Source organism: Stegodyphus dumicola, chromosome 4 (assembly GCF_044657685.1).
Source record: "Stegodyphus dumicola isolate Sdum_Otavi_A_Nest chromosome 4, ASM4465768v1".
NCBI lineage: Eukaryota > Metazoa > Arthropoda > Arachnida > Araneae > Eresidae > Stegodyphus > Stegodyphus dumicola.
This window is the reverse complement of record NC_140771.1, coordinates 96332436-96356050: the sequence shown is the minus strand read 5'-3', so window position 1 is coordinate 96356050 and position 23615 is coordinate 96332436. Positions and strand designations below refer to the sequence as shown.

Genomic DNA, 23615 nt, shown 5'->3' with positions numbered 1-23615 from the left:
AATAGAGTTTTCTCCTTTAGATTTTTATTTTTCCTCATTTCTATTGTTGTTATATTTTAATTATAAATATAATCCATATTTATTAAGAGGCATATGTTCATTTCCATCAAGAAGTCATTTAATTTTCCGAAGAAGCATTATTTAAAATATTCAGAAGTTTTCTTTCTGATGAAAAGAATGAAATGTTTGCTAGGCTCCGAGTAATGAAAGCTGATTGGAAAATTTAAAGGGAAAACTTTCTAAATTTCAAATTTCAGAAGTAAACGTTGGGAGAAAAACTTGTAACATCAGATCGTAAAACAGAGTAATTTACTTTTAAGATATATTTAAAAATCGTTATTAAGCTCTGAAAAGTAAACTAAAATAATGAAAAGAGATTTTTCTCACTTCAGATTTAAAGTAAGCAGTAACATAACTCAAATCAGTAACATAACTTGCATAATTAAGTATATTGACTTTGTTCACTATTGTTTCAATTGCCTAAATTTTGCTCAGGTTAATTTAATTTTTAAAATATTCGGGTAACCTTACTACAGCAATGCAAAATAAAACCTTTTCTAATGCTTTTTTCCAAAATAGATTTACGAAGAAATCTCGTTTTTCATCATAAAAGAGAAATTTTAAAAAAGAAGAAAGAAAATAAGACGTAACATTTGCCCTAAAGTTTTCGATTTAATTCAAATGTAACCATGAATATGCTAAAGGTATGCGCAACTCGTTTATCATCGAAGTGCATTCGTTTATCGGATGAGCAGCTTACTCGCTACCGTTTTTAATGGTCATTCTACAATCGCCCACTCGATAAGTTGTTCTATCCGGTATAAGATCAATTCTTTTTAACAAAACTTCCAGATCTAGGCAAATGCTTTGTTAACATGTCTGGTATACATCATTTTGCTATTGCAGTATTGTAATTTAACGATTCCTTGATTTTCTAAATTACGTACGGAGTGATATTTTGCATCGATATGCTTAGTGTAACTGCTTCCTTTTTCTTTCCTGAACAGACTTATGCAAAGTATTTTGTCCTACGTATCTGTTGAACGCTATAGCTATGCATTTATTTCAATAGTTCTGAAGTTAATGCTGAAACAGTATATATGTACATGTTTGTGTGCATGTTAGATATGAAAATGATGAAACGTTATTAACAAATTTCTAACTTAATTGGCAGTAGCTTAATCCTGCAGTAATCTGCATTGCTGTAAGTTTTTGCCCAGTTGCTCTTACAGATTTAAACAAAGCATTTCAAGCATATTTATAAGTCCTGCTGTTTAATATGCATCACTTTTTCCTCCTGTTCTATTGCCAGCAAACATCTCTTCACCGCTGTGCAATTTTCATCGACCATTCTAAAATGTAATGCTGTTTTATTCTTCTAAAGAACTGTTTAGATTCTGAAATGGGTTCAATCATCTAGCTAGTCATACTTTTTCCAAGTTCCGGTCTACTATGCAATCAATATTTCAGCTACTGTCTAATTTCATTCTACTCTGACCATGACTGAAAAATAATTGGTGCATAAATTATGCATCAGCTCAGCAATTTTCGTTTACCCCTTCTCTCGGTTTTAGTATTCTAAATTCAATGTTAAAAAAATTATTAATATTTAATCATTATTTAAGATAATTGATCTAAGTTATTGGCAGAATTTAATCCGTAACTGTCATTATAATTCGATTAGGGGTAGGGTCTCGAACCCAAGGACCCTGGTGTTTGACACCGTTAACTTTAACAAGAAGCAAAAGATGGTACAGCTAGATTAAAAGCTAAATTTTTTAAATAATAATCTTGCCTTGATATGCAAGAAAAAAATGAATATTGTTTCAAAAATGTTGCAGCAGTTCAACGAAGATTTAGCAGAATGTGTCGAAACATTAAGAAATTTAAAAACATGTTTAATTTCGAAAAGAAATGACGAAAGCTTTACCACATTTATCAATCAATTGTCTATTTTTGCACAGAAATTGAAGTACAGCCCTAATTTCCCGTAATCCATGAAAGGAAAAAAAAACTTAATACGTTTCACAAGTCACATGATGAATATGTTACAGACTATAAACAAAATTTTAGAGTCCATTTTTACTTCAAATTTTAGGTACTATCGTCCATTCAGTAGGTGAATGTTTCGATTTGTTGGAAAGCTGTATCTCATTACCAGTTTTTTACTAACTTTTCATTCTTCAAGTAACGATAATTTGAAAGAAAGGTTGCATGAATTCAGACATTAAACTTCAAATAAATGAAGATCGAAAAGTAGTGGTGTGGTGTGGTGTATTTAATTATGGCAAAGCTCGCTAGGGCTATCTGCCTAAGGGGAGGGATGCCTTTGTGGAGGACTTTCTAAGGGAAACTGGCTAGTATACACGTTACACATGGGGAAATCCACGAAAACACCCATGCAGCCAGCTCGTTCGCGGGATTCGAACCTCGGACCGAACTACCAGTGTTCAGCAACTTTTACCGCTCGGCCGCTGGTGGGCCAGATCGAAAAGTAGAAAGAGCCTTCAAAAAGACGGTGTATAATTGCATAATCTTTTGAGATCTATTTCCCAACGTTTGCCTGTTAGCTGCCCAGCCGGTATAGTGGTTAGTGACTCTGATTGCCGTAGCAAGGCGCCCGGGTTCGAATCTTGGAGAAGCCATGGTTGTAACTGGCCGTCCCTTCATAGGAAACAGCGTGGTGGTGCTTTCATAATAAAATGTCCACCACTTCCGTCCACTTGTAGTGGCGCAAGGCTAATGGCTATTAAAGAAAGCACCCGTACAATTAAAAAATTGCCGTTTAAAGCCATTAGAAGTTTTGAATCATATATTAAGCGATGATTTAACACCATATTTCCCCAATTTATCTATAATACTTCGAATTTTTTTTTACTGTACTTCAATTGAAAGAAGTTTTATAAAATTAAGTTATTTAACATCAACAGTCTCACAAGAGGGGCTCTGGCAACTAGTACTTCTATTTAAAGTGATATCTGTGAAGTGCTAGACATTTCAAATGTTATAGATGAATTCGCCTGTAAAAATGCTCAAAAAATATTGTTATAATATTTTGAAAGATCAGAAGATATTTAGTTGGCTGTTTTCCCTTCCTTGTCTTATTTTAAGTTTTTTAATTATTTATAAGATATAGAAATAATACGCTAAACAAACAAAAACTGAAATGGTTTTTTGGCTGCCTACTTATATTAATAAGTATTATTACGTCTTTTATTACTAATTGTAAGAATATGTACTGTAGTTTTGGATTGTACTGACATTAAATTAGGCATGTTTCTCTTATTGTTTTTCATCCATTGCCATACTTTATTTCCAAGTGTTTGATAGTAATTAATTTAAATATTTAAAGCATATGGTTTGTAAAATTGGGAGGCCAAATTTAATTTGCACGTGGGCGGCCGACGATCTAGTATTGACACTGGCTAGATCTATCGAAAGGTTTTGAGGTATTGTTAAAAGCAAGTTCTCTAATAAAACAGTAAATTTTGATTCATTTCAAAAGAACGTTTCTTCGACTAATAAAGTGCTAACCTGAATGAGCAGAATCAAACAATTTCAATTTGCACATCGAGAAAGAACTAATTCAATAATGTCCTGATTTGTGTCTTAATTTTGTAAAAATTATAGAGAGAAATCTGAAATTTTTCTCATTTATATCTGGATGCCCCTTAAATATTTTAAACAGTAATCGATTATGATCTAGTGAAGAATAATCATTAAAAATTTCCGTATTACTGGAAAGTACAGAGTTTGTAAAGGTGATGATGGGAAATAAATGCTTGACTTTTTGTTTCCAAAATGTTTATTTCATCAATAACTTTTTTCGAATGAAAAGAGAAACTGTTTTAAAAAAAATGAATCTCAAAACGGAATATGTAAGAGATAACTATAGTTTTTTCACAATTTTAGAATAATAGTGAAAATCTGATACACCAACTATAAAATTTTTAAGATTTTTCATTACAGTAAATTTCCAGTTATCAGGAATTCGTATACCCAAGAGCTCATATTATCTCCTTCGCTTGCTCTTTCTAAAATAAATAAAATTAAGCCAGTATTTTATTAATTTATGTATTTTAAATTTTCTTTGATTTCAACATGATAAAAATTGATAGAATGCCGACCATACAGTGGCTCACATTTGTTTTTCTCACACTTTTGTTTCTGGTATTATTTACAAAACACATCTATTTGACATTAAATAAATAACTTCAGATTTCTTTCTTTACCTGTTTCAGAATTTATTTATTGTAACAAAATTATGTTCAAAACGTTTCTAAAAATAAAATTATTTTATTCAAAAGTTCCAAAACCGCACTCACATAATTTAGCAGTTTCACATGTAAAGCCAACGTAACAAGATATTACAAAGTAACTGTAAATTCTAGTAAGAATTTAATTGTGCAACTTTATTGTAGTAGCAAAGTGTTACAGTGTCCCAAAAATCGTTAATATTGTTAAGCATTCAACAGTCTTTGATGCTATGATGAAACGATGGATATTGGTAGTAACAGCTGGAATGCCTTCAAATCAGGAAAGCATTTTGAGCTCATATCAAGAAACTCGATTTAACTCATGGAAAATCAGCCAAAATACATGGCTTATTTATATAAAAGTTGCAAATTAATTAGAATAGTTCGCGGTGAAAGTTAATCCTGAAGCTGCCAGCTGAGTTACAGGGTCTGGCCTTCTTAGGTAGCATAAAATTAAACCAGAACTCTAATAGGCAATTGGGGAGTTATTACTATATCTTTTAAGTACTACAGAGACAGAGAAAGGGGCCAAATGATCCTTTTATTAGTGCAATTAAAGTTTACCATTTGGCACCAGCTCGAGCTTACAAAAGCCATTTAATTAAAGATAATGGATGAACTAAAACTATTGAAATTAAGTATAGCCTATAACTAGAGCGCACGCTGGAGTCGGAGTAAACAAACTTAATGGTAAGAATGACTGAAGGTGGAGTAAACAATCTTTTTTTTTTTTTTCCAATGGCAGATTGTGAACAATTGCAAATGTAACTCAGTCCATTAATCTATACAAGGCCGGATATGGTGGTCTCTTTATTATGGAGGCACCTAATAGGTGGGCCACCATCGCCTTTCCTATGAAGGAACGGACAGTTTAACCATGCCTTCTCCGGGATTTGAACCCAGGCCCTTCGGCATCGCAGTCAGCTTCCCTGACCACTATACCGGCTGGGCGGCTGGAATAAATAAGTCTAGTGGCATGAAAAACTGAAAGCCATAGAATACTAATCGCGAGGGAATCAAATTTAGCAGCGGAGTGTACAGGCAAGCAGTACAAACTCTGATTTTACACTCTGAAACCTTCCTTTAAATACTCTCCACTTTCTACCTCATTTGAATATCGCGCGGTCTAGAAATTTACATGCAGGCAGGGCAATAGGAATGAGATTGATAGAAAAGTATATTAACACATTAAAGGCGGGAGTCGTAGTACTACGATTTATCTCGACTGTAGCTTAAAGGCCGGGAGTGGTAATAATACGATTTATTTCGACTTTAGCTTGCGCATCTCGACTGTAAGCTTGCGCAATTATCTCGACTGTAGCTAGCGCATGGATTGCGCATTCCATGCGCCACTTTACGTTTGTATTTAGTATGTTTTGTGGTTTGAAGCTGTTCGGTTGTTCAAATTCTACTTACAGTAAATTTTGAAATCCTTCAATATGGTTTCACGTGAAAATAAAGATATATATGCAGACGATTTGATGTATATTGAAGAGCCACAACCTGGTACATCGAATTCGGCACCGCGGGCTCCACGATATAAAATTGATCCGCCTGGACGTCTTTCGCTAGACATCAAAAAGCACAAATTAATTCGGATAGAAAATAAAGGCAAAGAGGCTATATGCCCAACGAAACTGCGTAGTTTGTGCGGCACATAAAAAAAGAAAGATGACTTGCTTCAAATGCGAGTTCTGCAATGCACCTCTTCACCATGGTGGGTGTTATCAACATTATCACACTCATAAAAAATACTAGATTCTTCTCATAAATATGTACTTTAAAATATTTTTTGTAATTAGTGTTTAGTTCTTTTTTAATATTTCTTGTAGTTTTAAGAGTTTAAATAAACTTTTTTTAAGTCTAATTTTTTTTTATGATTACACAAAATATCGCCCGCTCTAGGACGAAAAACGAGGCAAAGCGGTCGCCGCGTTACCTAGCATGCTTTCGTCAAGATCCCCCGCCTTTAAAAATGTGTTAACATAAAATAACGGGTTAGACACTTAAATGATACTTTACACAGTCATCAAAGTTTATGAATACAGTAAGAGTAGCAAGAAGAAAATGTTGCCTGAACACAAGGGGGAAAAAAGACTGTTAACACCCAACATCTACAAAATCCTTAGTAAGAAACGATTTGTCACATTAATATGATGTAATAGTTACAGGCGAATCAAAATTTGACATATTTGGATCTGATGGTCGGAATACTGTGCGAAGAAAACCAACGAAAAGTTAAGAAAGTCGAAAAACCTGCTGCCTGGTCTTAAATGAGAAGATACAAGAGTAATGACCATTTGATGATGTCCTACTGCCTTTGGTATGAAAATTTAGTTTTTACAGGAAACACTTCCGTTTAGTATAAAAATACAAAAGATTCTGAATGAAAAACTTGAAGCCATCTGAGCAAAATATCCAATGCAGAATTAAATGAGCGTAGTCCTAAATGCTCGCTTAGATTATTGCAGATCTATGAGTAATCATCAAAATTTTTTCTGTTCTCTGTACTTACATCTTATCTATCGCCAATAACTTGACGCCCTCGACCGATCAAGCTAGAAATTCAATTCAAGCTCAAGCATTGATACCCACGTCTTTCATATGTCACACGTCTTTCACGTGGACATCCGTATCTTTTACGAGTGTACTTCCTGCACACGCTATGTTAACATTCAGAGTAATAACAATGCCTAAATAATTAAATAAAATGCAATTTAAACATAAACGGATGTTTATAGATATATAGTAATAGAAAAAACAACGCTTTGGCTAATAATAACAATGGCAAGTAAATACACGAAAGAGGTACTAACTAAATCGTTATAATGATTCTGTGTATTATATTACTTCGCGGTACTTTTTTTTTTTTTTTTTTTACTGAACTAAACAAACGCTGCGGAGACATGTAAATCCTGTTTCCTGTTCTAAATGTAGTTCTGTTTAATAAATTAAAACAATAAAATTTCCTCAGTTGTATTATCATACTAATAATTGTTTGGTTTATAAAGAGGGGACTGCAGCATTTTCGAATATACTATGACTGGTTCTGAAGTCAGTAACTGGAATTCTGTTATTATTTCATATTAATGTCTATCAATTCCCTTACACTATTTTTACTATATGCAGGGAAATTCCCGTATGGCATCCTCTCAGATCTCAACCTTGGACTCGGTTGACAGCTCCTAGCATAACAGAAACGACGTACAGGAGAGATTTTGTGTCTCAGGTTCATGTGCCTCGATTAACCAAACGTCGTTCACATGGATAAGAAAATTAGACTGTTTCGATTACTTTCACTCAGAAGAGACTAAAAGAGAGTTCAAGTTAGAGGCAGGCTCAATAAAAAGTTCTCTTCAATAGTTTGATTCCCGTGCATATATTTTGCTATAATTAAAATAATTATTTATTCAAGAAGTGTTTTAGTTTTTGTTACAACTAATTATTTTAAACTAAATCGTCTAGTTTCGCTAAGTTGAAAAATACTTATTATATGATGGTAAGGACATTTCATATTTTCGACAGCGCAAAATATGCTTATTGACGTTGCGAGGTAAGTGGAAGAATATGTGGACTTTTCGAATTAAATTATAACTGTTCTTTAATAACAAAAAATCATGCATAGAGTTATAAATGGCTCTTGCGGTATTTTGTTTATTAGTTTTTCTCCTCAAATTAATCATTTTTCCATGCTTAATGCAATTTTAATGAATTAATTTGAGCATTTTGTTGATACTTAACTACTGCTGAATAATACATCGCTAAAAAGTTAAATGTTTTATTATTTTCGTTAAAAATTTTAATTTTACCTATGTTTGTTTTAGAATGCAGTTAATGCCAACATAACTAATACTGAAAGCCGATATTTCCATTCTTTTCTTGTGGTAAATACTTAGAAGTTAATTTAGTTTTTATGCATCTACCTTATAGGGACAGTAGGTTATTTCAAAGCAGGAGATATGAAAAATTAGCAATGCTCTCGCCGGGACTCGAACCACGGACCTTTCGAATACGCGCCGAGTGTGATGACCCCTACACCACGAACGTATGCTAAGAAGGTGGGCGAAATACCTCATAACCTCGGAAAAATTTAAAGATTTCCATTAGGCAATGCAAAATATACCATGTTGCGTGAAATTGAGAAAAATCTGACACTTTTTGCAGGTGTATGTTGTTGCTGGCATATTTTACTATAAGAATTTAAAGCCTTCACTTTTACATACTTCATTGTAATTATATTATAGGTATATGATTTCAATGAAGTATGTAAAAAATGTACTTGTCAAAACTGTACATTTTGTGAGAAGTCTTGTTATAAAAGCAATGCTAATTTTTTTTTAATTCATCATCTGTTTAGGTCATTTTGAAATACGGCAGATTTGTGATGCACTGAATATCTAAGACATTTTTGCAGCGTTTGGTCAATAGTAGAATTATATTAATGTCAGCCTTTTATTTACTAATAATCTTCTTCTAAGCATGCGAAATATCACTAGTACTATATTTTTCCCTTAATAGATAAAAAGATGCCTAATAGTTGTATAACAATTATACTATCTACACTGGCTAGATCTATCCCACACATGCTCAATAGTATTAAGATGAGAAAAGTGAGCGGACCATTGCATGCGCTGATTATTTTCACTTTCAAGAAACTTGTCGACCAGGATCGCACGGTGACAAGGTGAGTTATCATACATGAATACGAATCCAGGACTGCCAGCACCTCGACAGGTGAACATAAGGCTCAAGGACTTCGTATATGTACCTTTTAGCAGTAACAGTCCGCTGTCAAAGACTTGGAGGTATGTGTGGCCATCCGTCATTATGCTTGCCACACTATGACTACCTTTGAAGCAAAATAATAACTTTCCGTGATTTTCTTGGGTGAAAATGAGACTCTTTCTCTTCGTATCGTTATCCGAAGAAATTCAGAACACCTCATTGGTCTACTCTTGCAAACTCCATTGCTGATGCTTCCAACTCCAGTTTAGAAAAGCGCGTTTATGGGCGGACGTGAGAGGAATGCAGTCATTTGGCGTACAGACCAGAATGATGGAGTCTCCTAGAAACAGTTTGCCTCGAAACTTGGACTCCTGTGGCTGCTGTGAGCACTGAACCGAGTTCTCTGACACAACTGTCCATAGACCTTATAAGAAATAGACCAACTCAAATAGCTTTTCTCCCTTTTCTGACGTATGAACGGCTGTCACCCGGCTGTCACCTTGACCACATCCGAAGGAGTAGGGATGACTTGTAGAAACTTACAATGGTTGGCTATTGCAGTGTGTATGATTGTCAAGAAAATGTTGGTTTTAGCGCCTCATTTGACAATAGAATTTTTAGATATTTTTAGTTTTGAAACTGAGATTATTTTTTTTAATTTAGCATATTTATCAAGCATAATTAATGTTCCATATAATTATAAAGCTGTTGCATGCTTTCAGGCCTGGCTATTATTTTAGCTTTTCCTATGCTGTAAGGAAATTTGTAACTATTTCTTTTAAAAAATAATACTTTAAATTTGAACTAATAGAAAATTTCAAACAAAAAATTTTCTCTTACACTTTTTATGCTTTTTATTGGTGTAAATAAGTAAAAAATACTAAAATACCTAAAAATGAATTTTTGAAAGTTTTTGCTGAAAATTCTAAGTTGTGCTGCTTTTATAAGATTATAGGTGAACTATAGCATATTTTTTATAAAGGAGTTTTATTTCAATTATATGTCACAATACATCATAATGATAAACACTTTTAACACTAATAATTTTTATACATTTATTTTCTAATGTCAAAATTGTAAACTGTAGTAATTGATTGCGCTAACATTTTATGGTGAGTATTTCTTTTAATTTAATTCTAGTTCTGCATAAGATTTTTTCATTTACTGTGAATTTAATTTATTAGCCCGAAGGGGCGGTAGCCCAGAAAGGCTATTAGTTTCGAAACGGTACTTTGCGTTGTTTTTTTATAAACGTCCGTTTCACTTTGCAAATTGTTACCACTGAATATTATCGCCTTATATATATTTAAATAAATTTAATAATGAATAATCTGCATGAATATATATGTATGTTTCTCGCACTGTGAAAAAACGACGGTATCTAGAGCCATTAAATTTTAAATAACGTAATCCTCCACCCGAACAGGCGAATTTGTTTTAATCCATTTCATATTTTGTAAAACTTTAACGAATTTTTGATTAAGAAACTCAACGGGTTCAAACAGAGCAATGACAACACTGTACGGAAAATAACATTTTTATCTCCAGTGCGGAAATTCTAAAGATATGCTGTTTTCAAATATATTGTCATACTGCTGTTGAATTGAATTTTGTGTGGTTTACATGCGCAGAATATGATATTAAATAAATAGAGGTAACACAAAAAGCGTTAAAAAAAGTCCCTTTGAGAGTAACATAAAATTTGTGTGCTTCCAGATTTTATTTATTTATTTATTTTCATTACACCGAGGAAAGTTTATGCTCCGAATTTTATGAATTATTAAAATAAATAATCATCTTGTGATGTTAATAATTAATGATCATATGATCAATTAAATTATCGTCTTGTAATGTTATAATTTTAAAAACTACCGCTTGAAAATGCACATAAAATTTTTAAAAAATATATCAGATCTTGTTTAATTTTGCTTTATTTGTTTCAAAGCTTCATGTACTATTATTCTTATTTAATTTTATTTGTACTCAGAAAATTCAAAAATTTTACATATACAGTTTTTACTGTTTTACCAAAGTAAAGATGTTTATACAAGAATTACGCGTGAAAAGAATGCGCAAAATGCAGTTAAAAGTGCTTCAAAGAGATATATTAAATTTTATTTGAAAAAACTGTGACTTTCATAATCTCATCACTTATAAAACGTATCACATTTAATAATTAAAAACAATTACGTGATACAAACGCCACAGGTTTCAGTGTTAAAGTAAACCAGATCGTCCCTACTACTTCTTGCGGACATGTGGGTGATGCACGTCCCGCCCACTGGGTTAGTTTATCTCTTATAAGGTCCATGCAACTGTCCCTCTAACATCACGAAGTTATTGCCAAATATCGGTCTTGACGAATGGTTATTACTCTTGGTCGACTTTGCTCTGGTCGTCGGGTAACATCTTCCGTACTGTGAAATCTCTGCCCCAGTCTTAAATTACCACACACTGAAGCACATTCAGAATTTGAGACACTTCAGTTTGAGATCGTCCACATTCCAGCATTGCAATAATTCTTCCTTTCAAAAACATGTCCATTTGGCGTTTTTGTGCCATCCTTCTATCTTTTCGATCGTTTAACTCACTCCTCAGCACAGCCATTGCACATAGCCTGCCTGATTTCCGTATGGCACGCAAAATGATTTCATAATCTTTCTGATGTGCGCACGTGTTTTGAGCATGCACACGTCGACCGAAATGTTTCGCTCACATGTGTAGCAGCTTATCCTTCCCCCCCCCCAATTTTTTTTTATATATTTATGCCAGACAATGAGATTTTGAGAATTTAATATTTGATCATGATTTCGATTATGCCAAGCAGATATATTCGATTAAGTTAACATGTACTCATTTCAAATGGGCAACACATCCTAAAATTCTGATTTACGTGATTTCAAATATATCAAGTTTCATCTGCAAATTAGTGTTGTGCTTCATCAAAATATTGTGATATGATTTTGTGAACTGTGCTACGTTTCTTCTTCTATGGCCGGAGGGAATGTGCTGGCAAGCCTCCACATTTATTCAACATCAAGTCTTTTCACTGCGACCTCTCAATGACAGAGCGAAATTGATGACTACAACCGGTTTCTCCTCCTTCTGCGGCTGGGCTCCGAGGGTGTAGGACGAGCTTCTGGCTGTCCTCACCCCCGGATGACGCGTGTGTGCCATTTTGTTCTTTTTCGTTCTTTTTTGACTGCCATCTCCATATTGTGTGTAGAGTAAAGTATTTCGTCGAGTAAAGAAATTGGTACTGAAGATTCAACTAAATTATCTAGATGCTGACTCCTGCAGTAAATTACGACTTGAAATATCCTCGAAAAAACTTCATGTGCACGTGTTCCACTTTCAGGATGATATGAATATTCGCCTTGTGCTTCTTCAAAAATATATTGGAATAACCAGTCAACTCAATTTCCGACGTTATAAAATTTGACTTTTTTTATCATGAAACTTTGCTTGACGATGATGGAATGAGATCTACTTTGATTGGAATATTTATTATTAACTTCTCGTACGAAAGGTTAGGATTCAAAATGGTAGGATTGTTACTTTCGGCCGCTATACGATCACGATTGATAATCTTCTGTCTGGCGATATTTACTTAATTTATGCTGGTATTGATTCAAAATTTAATGATGTCAACATGTAATAAATATTACTTAGTTTACATTACTTGAATTGTCATCCTTTGGGGTTAAGTTACTTTAATTCCATATTTCTTTCAGATCACACACCTCACTATTTTTGCTATATTATGCACACTGTTTCACTTTCAAACAATGATTCTCCACAAGCGATTTTAAACAATTTAATTATTAGTATTTACCCACATTCTTCCACATTTTACGAATTATACTTAACTTTTGGAAACCATAGCAATTGCGTAATAGGAAAAAGAAAAGAACTTTAGTGCTTTAAAGTGACAAGCGACTTACACTTGTTAACTAACTCCCAACCATCATTCTAAGACAAAGCGTTAAATGTAAAAAAAGTACATCTGATAATCGGCTATCAAATTATGCGAAGAGACGCAGGCCATTATGAAAGGCTTTCGAAATTGAATATCCTAGAATATTGTGAGACTCTAAACTACAGCTTTCAGTCATTGAAAACCAAACCCTGGATGAATTATTCGTGTTTAGCTGCTAATCCATTGAAAGGACTGTAAGAAGTTTATGATTATTTTGCCTTAATTACTGAAGCACAATGTAAGCTATGAATAGAAAATATTTTTTTAAAAAAATCTGATGGGGGCCAGCATACTTCTGGTTGATCACTTGCAAACAAATCTCATTTGTCACTCTAATAAACGCCCACCAGCGACCGAGCGGTAAAATCGCTGAACACTGGTAGTTCGGTCCAAGGTTAAAATCCCGCGAACGGGCTGGCTGCATGGGCGTTTTCGTGGTTTTCCCCATGTGTAACGTGTATACGAGCCAGTTTTCCTTAGAAAGTCCTCCACGAATGCTTCCCTCCCTTTAGGCATATATCCCTAGTATGCTTTGCCATATTCTCAATACACCATTCCAATAAACAGAAAAATCTGCAGCACAAAATTTTGGATTATATTTTATTAGGTAATTGTTTGCATGCAAAAACTGTATTTTCTTAATTTATACCAACATAATCAAATGTGTGCGTCTTTAATCTTTTCAATTTAAAAAAAAAAATTGTATAACATAATTGAATAACATGCAATTTAAATGTTTTTTAATTAAAAGAATTTAAATATTATACTTCGAAACGAATACCGTAATTTAATCTTTTTTCTACGTTATTCCTACGGAATCAACAGATCAAAATTCATTTTGATCTTCACGTATATTCTCGCTATATTTAGGTATCGGTAAATAGTGCTTGCTGGTTTCTAAAGTTGTAGGTAAACAGTAATTACCGTGCATTCTGGGATCAGTAAGAAGTAAAGCAGTACGTGTTTTCGAATTTGCTATTTGCTCTTGTGCCTCATCATTATCAAGGGTACAAGAGTATAATAACTGCATTTTTACGTAACATGCCTGCAGTACAAGAGTATAATAACTGCATTTTTACGTAACATGCCTGCAGTACAAGAGTATAATAACTGCATTTTTACGTAACATGCCTGCAGTACAAGAGTTCTGAAGTTTTACAAATGAAACGCTTTTATAAAAAGCATTCTTTTCTGGGACTTGATAAAAATAAATATAATGTCTAGATAATGTGCTCCATTATTTTAGATTAAACTCTTATTATAGCTGTTCTATATTTTACACTAAAATCTGTTACGAATTTCAAGTAAAGTACCAATTCCTGTTCATCATATATTGTCAAAATCTTGTATATTGGATTCAAACATAATGCTACGAATTTTGTACTTAGATGGGTAATTTTAGTATTAGAATTAGAAGTAAAATTTTTCTATTTTTCAACGTAATGTAACGCAAGACAAATTTTAAGAGAAACATGTGCTGAAAAAGTAAGAACACGGGGGCAAGTGCATTTAACATTGAGTAAATGGGTATCTCGGTAACGGTATGGACAACTCATTTTGTCGCCAGTTTTGGTGACCCCCTCTGGCGATATTTTGGTCCGGTCCCTGTATCACCGTAATATGTATTGAAATTGAATAAAGGAAATTGACCATTATGGTAGCTGTAACCGTAATTCCGCACTCTTATTGCTTTCCAGTAATTTCGAGAAACAGAAAGTACTAGAAATATCTCGCGGCCGGTTGAAAACTATAAAACGCCAGTGTCATATATCGATCCTTTGATCAATTCATCTTTGTCGGTTCGTTTCTATCCACATATGAATGTTATTAGCCAACTCTATTTGCAGGAAATAAACTGGGACACTTATGCAGGTTTAACACGAGCTATATTTTAATTTTGTAAATACAATTTAACTTTTCACAAAGTATTGCTTTTATTCACATTTACATCAAACGCACAAGTAATATATATTGCATCTCTCCGCTCTTAACAAAAAAAAAAAAAAAAAAAAAGAAGCTAACTTTACTCTCGGAATACAGCCAAACTAATTTCAAATTTTTTTCTCACGAGCATGCCGTTCTTCTCGCATCAAGCACGTTTCTTCTTCTCGTTGCCAGATTTTCCCCTCTTCTTTCAGAACTCATAAGCGTTATCTGATCAAACAGCCAGCATTTCGCATCAAAATATGCAAGATAATGCAGAAACTGGAGGAATTGGGAACAGATTTGTGCAGTGTGGAGTAGTTCCCTGTCAATCTCTCTTCTCTCTCTCTCTCTCTTCTATCTTTTTTTTTAATTTTTAATTTATTATTATTATTATTATTTTTATTTGTATTGTATATATTATGAAACATGTATGTATTACGGCCCACTGTATATATTATGAAACATGTATGTACTATGACCAATGAAAATTATTATGAACTACTATGTATGTATTATGTAACAGGCTCAATATATTATGAACTATGTAAGCAAGTATGAACTATGTAAACCACTATGTATTATGTAACAGGCTCAATATATTATGAAACATGTATGTACTATGGCCAATGAAAATTATTATGAACTATATGTATGTATTATGTAACAGGCTTAATATGTTATTAACTATGTAAGCCACTATGTACTATGTAAGCATGTATATGTATGAACTACGTATGTAAGCATGTATATGTATGAACTATGTAAGCAAGTATTATGAAAGATCTATGTATTATGAGCTACTTGTATATAAGCATGTACTATGAACTATGTAACTATGTAAGCATATATTATGAACTATGTAACTATGTAAGCATGTATACAGGACCAATGTATGCCCTTATAGGCCCCATGAGGTGTTGCCCCGGATAGTTGCGGAACCTGGACTAGACCCGAATAGTCTTAGTAAGCCGCACGGGTGTCCAGATTCTGCTCTCAACTCAACTCATAATTACCAATCCAACTACGGCCCACCGTCCAGCACAGATTACTATCTTCACTGACGGGTCGAAGATAGACGAAAACGTGGGAAGTGCCTATGTGGTCATGCTGCAAGATACAGTCATAGATCAATGGAAGGGTCAACTAAGGCAATTTAATAGCGTTTTTCAGGGAGAAGCAGTGGCAATTGCGCAAGCAATCCGCTACCTGCAATCCCACCACTCCCGCAACGCTACAATAAAGACAGACAGTCTTTCTTCGCTATACGCAATAGGAAACCCTGACCACCCATCCGATATTATTCAGGGAATACAGGAAGATCTGCGAAAAAATTCCCAACTCCATACAAGACTTGAATGGATCAAAGCTCATGCCGGCCACCACGGCAATGAGTTGGCTGACCATCTAGCCAAAGAAGCTGCCACAGGAGCAACATCTCAACAAATCAACATCCCATGGCCAGTGTCTTACCTGAAAAGAACATTGCGCTTAAAGGCAATCGGGAAATGGCAGCAGACATGGGACAACAGCGATACCGGCCGACGGACTTATTACCATGTCAGCTACGTGGACACTACCAAAACTTTTGCAAACATGCAATTGGTAAGATACATTACGGGTCACGGACCATTTCCCGAGTACTTTAACAAACGCGGGATAAGTAACACTAGCCAGTGCGCCTGTGGACAGACTGGCTCTCCGGAGCAATATCTAACCTCCTGTCCCCTTACAGAAGGGCTACACATCAACCTTCCGTCGACCAATTGACAAGCTTTCTGTAAGTTTTTGATAAAACAGAGGCACTTGGTTAGAAAAATAGGGCTTTTAATGGATAAACTGGCCGATCTTAACACAGACCTGTGCCATACTTAGCCATGTAGACGAATAGTAATTCAGTGTCTAGCACCAACTACCAACACCACAAAATAACTGTGAATTATCGTAAGGAGTGTCCAACACTCCTAGTAATATAGCAAGAATAAACTATTTAATCAATTTGCATTATGCCAACCAAACGAATTATGTCTATTATCTGTACCGCAATATGTAAATAAGGACCATCTGTACCTGTTTATAAATGTATCTTAAGTACCATCACCATGTAGTTATGTTTTATGTATGTATATGTATAATGCACCCAATGCTTCTATACTCAATGTAATTATGCGCCTTGTACTTGTATATATGTGTTCTAGTATACATGTTACTGTATTGATCATTAACTGTATTAATCATTGCTGCATTATTGTATTAATATTATTTAGCATCATCAAATTAATAGCTCCATTTGAACCTTATTACGTACTTTCAAGTCTACGAGACTAAGGTACTATGTGCATTAAGATTGTGAGCCCAATGATTACTATGTGCCTAATAATATGTATATATATCCTCGTATATATGATAATGTAACCATGCATCCGAATATAACATCACGCAACATGACACTTTACCGCATAGTGTTAATCTAAGTCTTAATTCTAAAAATTAAATCTTAATTCTAAAAACCCCATTGCATTAACTAACTTCTATAGCATTATTATTATATATATATTTGTTTATATATTATGTATCGGTTTATGTACCATGCATATTATGCTTATAAATCCAATGATTACTGCGTGCCTAATAATTGGGTATACGTGTTTTAGTATGTATATAACTGCATCCATGGCTCCGCGCATATCATCCTGTAGTATGGCACTGTACCACATAGCGTTAAACTAGGATCTTACACTAAAACTAACAGCACCAATGAATTGTTCCAGCATTGTACTAATCTTATGTATTATGTACGTATATGCATAGTGCATCTAATAATTATGTATCCTATGTTAAGTATGCACCTAAAATATTTGTATATTTTCATATATATATAGTATTAACAAGTAGAAATATTACTGTATTCATGCGTCAGTATTTAACACTGTGTAACATGAAGCCGTTTCGCATAGTGTTAAACTAGAATTTTACTATAAAATTAACTGCATTTATTACTTTCCATAGCACTGTATTATGAACCATCTGTTTATATATGTATATGTATACCATGTACCTAATGTCTGAGAATCTAGTTATTATTATGTGCCTAAAAGTTGTGTATATGTATATTAGTATATATATTAGTTTATCCATCCAATCGCCTACAGCATCATGTAACATGTAAAAATAACAGCACCAATTACTTGCCCTAGCATTGTATTAAGAAACTAATATATGAATATGTATATGTATTATGCGCCTATTGTATATGTACCCAATGACAATTATACACCCTATAATTGCGTATAAATGCATTATTTTTAAAATACTATAAAATTAATTGCATCAATTATCCTCAACGGCACTCTACAATGTACCATCTGCTCATGTATATAAATGTGCCATGTACCTATTGATTATGAAATCGAATGATATAAGCATTGTAAATAGGTATAGCATTGTAAATAAGAAAACAGTATAGCATTGTAAATAGGAAGCTGTACCCATGCACCCGCATACATTTCTACGTAACGTGACACAGTAACGCAAAACATCAACGTAGTGTCCTATTATGAAATTAAATAAGCACCTATTACTAGTTATAACATTATTTTATGGATCTAGAGTTTCAGTATATGAAGTACGAAATGTTTATGTCACCAATGACTATTGTGTACCAAAATATAAGCGTATACACGCTTTTGTCTATATGTAATTGTGTATGTCCTTGTTTATATGTAATTGTACCCATGTATCTACTAGTGTTATCACATAGCTTGGCACTGTAATGTACATCTATTACGCACTGAATAATCATGTACCTAATGTGTCTGTATATATGTATATGAATTTATGTTCTGTATATATGATAATGTAACTATGCATCTGCACATTTTATCCTGTAACACGGCACCGTATCGCAAAGAACTAACTAGAGCCCCACTCTAAAATTAATTGCACCAAAGACACTGTACTACACAGTACTAATCTAGGGTCTAACTTTTAATTCACTGTACTAATTACTTATTCCAGCATAACATTGCGCACCTAATATTTCAGTATGTACATGTCTTCTGTAATCTAATGATAATGCTTCAAAGGGTCATAGTGTACTCAACATATGAGTACACACTTTATGTATATATGCTATCGTATCCATGCTTTTGCATACACGTTGTAACATGGCAATGTATTATCCAGTGTCTAACATTAATTAGCTTTAACGCCACTGTATGAAGTACCAAATTTGTATGTATGTTTATATATTAGTATATTAGCACAATGAACACGTATGATTATCTAGATAAAGGTGGACGTGGCGCTATACCGATTAACCGTATTGGTAGAGGGGTGGTGCCCACGTCCTCCGTCGCATGTCGCATGTCGCATGTCTCAACTCAACTCTCCTTTCAGATAAACTGTTTTTTCACACGAGCATGCCGACCTTCTCGCATCAAGCACGCTTCTTCTTTTCGTTGCCAGATTTTCTCCTCTCTCCTTTCAGCTATAAGTCGTTGGCTTTCAGCTATAAGTCTGTTCTTCCGGCAGGTTTGGTCGGTAGCATAGAGTATGTGCATGACACGCCCCTGCCAAGAATGAAATTTGTCCTTTCTTTGGGACGTATTTCATTAATCAATATCCAAGCAAATTTTCTGTACATTACTTTTACACAATACTAACCTCGTACAGTATTAAATAAAACAAAACAGAACAAGCAATAAATTATTACAATCATACAAATAAACAAAGAAAAAGAAAAAAACAATCAAATTATATTAATCATATCATATTTGATCCAGACGTGAGAGTGCATCTGCACTTTGTTGATGGATCCCTGGCCTATGACTAATCCGTAAGTTCCATTTCTGCAATGCCAGAGCCCACCTCGTCAATTTGGGACTTCGAGGAGTAGTTTCATTCAAATATCTGAGAGGGTTGTGATCCGTTATAATTTCTACCTGAGCCCCATAGATCCATTTATCAAATTTATTCAGGCCAAATAAGACTGCCCAAGCTTCCTTCTCAATGCTTGCCCAATTTTTCTGAGTTTGAGAAAGCTTTTGACTTGCAAATGCAATAGGACAATAGTTACCACTCTCGTCTATCTGGGTTAAACAGCAACCTACCGCCAAATTGGATGCATCACAATGGATCTGAAATGGCTTTCCTATATTTGGTGTGGCCAGAGATGTCACTTGGCACAAAGTATCCTTTAATTTGTTAAAAGCATTCTGTTCCAACTCCCCCCATAGAACAATATTGGTTTGCCTCTTCTTCGTCAACTCTGTCAATGGTGCCGATATTTCTGCGTAACTGGGAATATAAGATCGATAATATCCCATTAATCCTAAAACCGATCTCACATCATTTTTTGTGACTGGCCTGACGAGTTTTCTAATTGCTTTGACCCTTTCTTCATCAGGACCATGCTTGCCTCCTCCAATTATATGCCCCAAATATTTGATTTTTTTAGCTGCGAAAGTACATTTGTCCAAACGTACAGAAAATCCTAATTTTTCTCTGAAGTTTCCAGAACCAGAGAAATGTGTTTCAAGTGTTCCACAAATGTTTTTGAGAAAATCACCACATCATCTATATATGCCTGAGCATAATCACTATGACTCTGCAAAGCACAATTCATTTACTTCTGGAATGTCCCTGAGAATTCTGATAAGCCGAAAGGCATTGTTCTCCACTGGTACACTCCATTACACGTTGCAAATGCAGTCAAAGGTTTGCTCTTTTCATCCATTCGGATTTGCCAATACCCTTTTCGAAGGTCGATGCTTGTCAGCCAGTTTGCTGCACCCGCCACAAAAATCAATTCCTGCATGTCTTTCATGGGAAATGTTGGAGTTTTCGTTACAGCATTCAATGATCTAAAATCTATACATATTCTAACTGTAGCATCTTTTTTCGCCACACAAACTATAGGATGAGCAATTTCTGACTCAGAAGGTTCAATTAATCCTAATTCTAGCAACTCACGTATCTGCTCATCTACTGCTTTGCGGTATGCCATGGGTATTCCATAGCAGTGGGGTTTCTTCCTAATAGCAGTAGGAATAAGTTCGATCTTGTGTGTACCTACTCGTGCTGGTTGCACTGGACGTGTAAATAATGTTGATATTTCCTCAGTAGCCCTAAAAGTTTACTCCTTTGGACTGAATCTAAATTAGACATTTCTAATCCTTCCAGAGATTCAGAAAAACTCTTTTCTCCCTTGTTGACAGGTATAGATTCAATTTCCCCAAACTCTTCTTCCTCCTCCAAGATAACATTTACTGCTTGGGATCTAACTACATAAGGTCTAATCTTATTCTGATGGACATTTCTTTTGGTCCCATCGGGCATTTGTACTACAAATGAGTGAAAACTTCTCTGTTCCAATATATTTGCAGGACCCTGCCACCTAGCATAAAGCTTGTTATTAGAATCGGGAATCAAGACTATCACCTTATCTCCCACCTTAAATGTTTTTTATGGTAGACCTTAAATTATGATAGTTTGCTGTCCTCTCTTGTTGAATTTTAGCTGTGAGCTTTGCCTGCTCCGCTACCTTCTCAAACCTAGCCTTTAGATTTTGTAAATATGTATAAACAGGAGTGGCATCTAATTGTAAATTTTCATGTTTCCCTGTCCATGATGAATTTAATATCGACAGAGGTCCCTGAGGTGTCCTGCCGTACATGAGTTGAAATGGAGCCACCCCAGTTGTTGAGTTGGGTACTTCTCTATAGGCCCACAATACATAAGGAATTTGCAAATGCCTATAGAATTTGCAAATGCCTATGTGGGCCTATAGAAGCCACCCTCTACCTTCTTCTCTGATGATATGATGCAACATTCTTTTTAAAGTACCATTAAACCGTTCAACTAATCCATTAGCTTGAGGATATCCAGGGGTCGAAAACTTAGGACTGGTCCCTATTCGTCTCTCAAATTCTTGAGTCAAATCTGCTTTAAAATTTGTTCCATTGTCACATGCAATTACATTTGGAATACCCGTTCCTGAAAAAATATGTAATAACTCCTCACAAGTCGACTTGGCAGAGAGGCTAGTTAGAGGTATTGCTTCTGCCCATCTGGTATGCTGATCAACTAAGCATAATATATACTTATGACCCTTAGAACTGGGAGGATCAATCGGACCTATCACATCAATGTTTACAATTTGGAAGGGCGGATCTGGCCTCGTTACTGGGGTGATTGGTGTCCTATCAACAGTTTTAATTGGTCTAGTCACCTGGCACTCTTTACATGCTCGCAAAATTTCTGAACGTCTAACCTCAGACCTTCCCAATAAAAAGAGTATCTAATTCTCTCCACAGTTTTCTTTACCCCCATGTGGCCACTAAACACCGAGCAATGTGCTAACTGCAAGACTTCCTCCCTTCGACTCTTAGGTACAACTAATTGCCCCACACTTTCCCCAAGAATTTTGTCCTTATGAAAGAGAAAGTTATCCCCTGTATAATAATTCCCCTTTCCTTTCTGAGCATTCTCCCATGCTCCTACCAGAGATTCACAAGTCTCCTGCTCTCTTCTAAATACATCCGCTGTACATAGTCTTCCTGGCTGAGGTTCTTGGCTTTCACTTGATTCCACCTTCCCTTTCTCATTGAGATTCCTTCCCATACTAGCGTTTCTTTCTAGTTTCCTTGTGTTTACCTTCAGACTTTTCCTTTCTCCTAACCTCTGGGATGTTTGTGGTTTCTTCAGGTAAGTTTTCCACCCCTTCACCTGTGTCATATAACCGACCTCCTAACATGGTGAATACTTCCGGAGGAAGCAACACATCCTCTGGCAGCGATTCTGCAACTGCAGACAAAATCTCTTGATGTGTAACACTAGCACTTTCTCCTACGGCATTTAACAGCTGGACCAAATATACCTTTCAAATATATACTAGATCCTTCCTTCAGTTGGAGACTTTTGGTTAACTCTTTCTTAATCACCGTAATTTCTGTTCCTGAATCAAAGAGGGCCTTCCCTATTGTTCCATTCACACTAATAAGAACCCTTTTCAACTCACACAGCTTATAGTCGTTTACATCCCCTGACTTCCTCAAAGGATCCACACGAGCTACCACAACTTTGTCCTCTAGGATATCATTATCCTAATTTTTCTTTACCCAATTTACCCTGGCTTTATCCTTTTCCTCATTTCTGTTATACTGCCTAGAACCTTTAATCTGAGGACAGTGCCTTTTAAAATGTGAAGCTTTTAAAATAGAACCACATACAAAGCATGTTAAACCTTTAACGTTCCCTGTAGTTTTCCCTACGGTTTCTGACCTATGTCGACTGCCTCGTCTTTCTTCGACCTTAGGTTTCTCACCTACTGCCTGATTTAAAATCTTAGTTTTACAAGCTTCCCTACGTACGTTGTAGGACTTCCCTTTAGCCGCAAAGAATATGTCACACTCCTTTCCAAGCTCTCTTGGCTTGAACCACGAGTCTCCCTGCCTTATACCTATGTGTACTGCAGTTTCCGTACCAAGGGTCTGGTAGATTTTATCCGCTACCACCAACTGATTAAGACCTTCAAAGTCTGTCCCCCCCTTGATTTCACATAATTTTCCCACATGGCAGTAACTCTAGTAGAAAACTGGCCAAAGGTCTCTTCTGAACTTCGTCTTGCCTTTCTGAAATTCTCCAGGCATACCTGAGGTGAAGGTTTAAATTCTTTCAACACAGTTTCCTTTATTTCCTCATAATTCCCATACTTATCCTCGTTTATCAAT

At 35.0% G+C, this 23615-nt stretch overlaps 1 protein-coding gene across 1 annotated transcript in view; it reads left to right on the top strand.

Moving 5' to 3' along the window:
- The window catches only part of LOC118198906 (uncharacterized), a 29180-nt gene extending 21536 nt beyond the window's left edge, over positions 1-7644 (top strand). The window contains exon 5 of the mRNA XM_085814255.1: positions 7386-7644. Coding sequence (XP_085670381.1) covers positions 7386-7527 — 142 coding nt within the window. The 3' untranslated portion in view covers positions 7528-7644. The remainder of the gene's footprint in view (positions 1-7385) is intronic.
- Positions 7645-23615: the final 15971 nt, after the last annotated feature.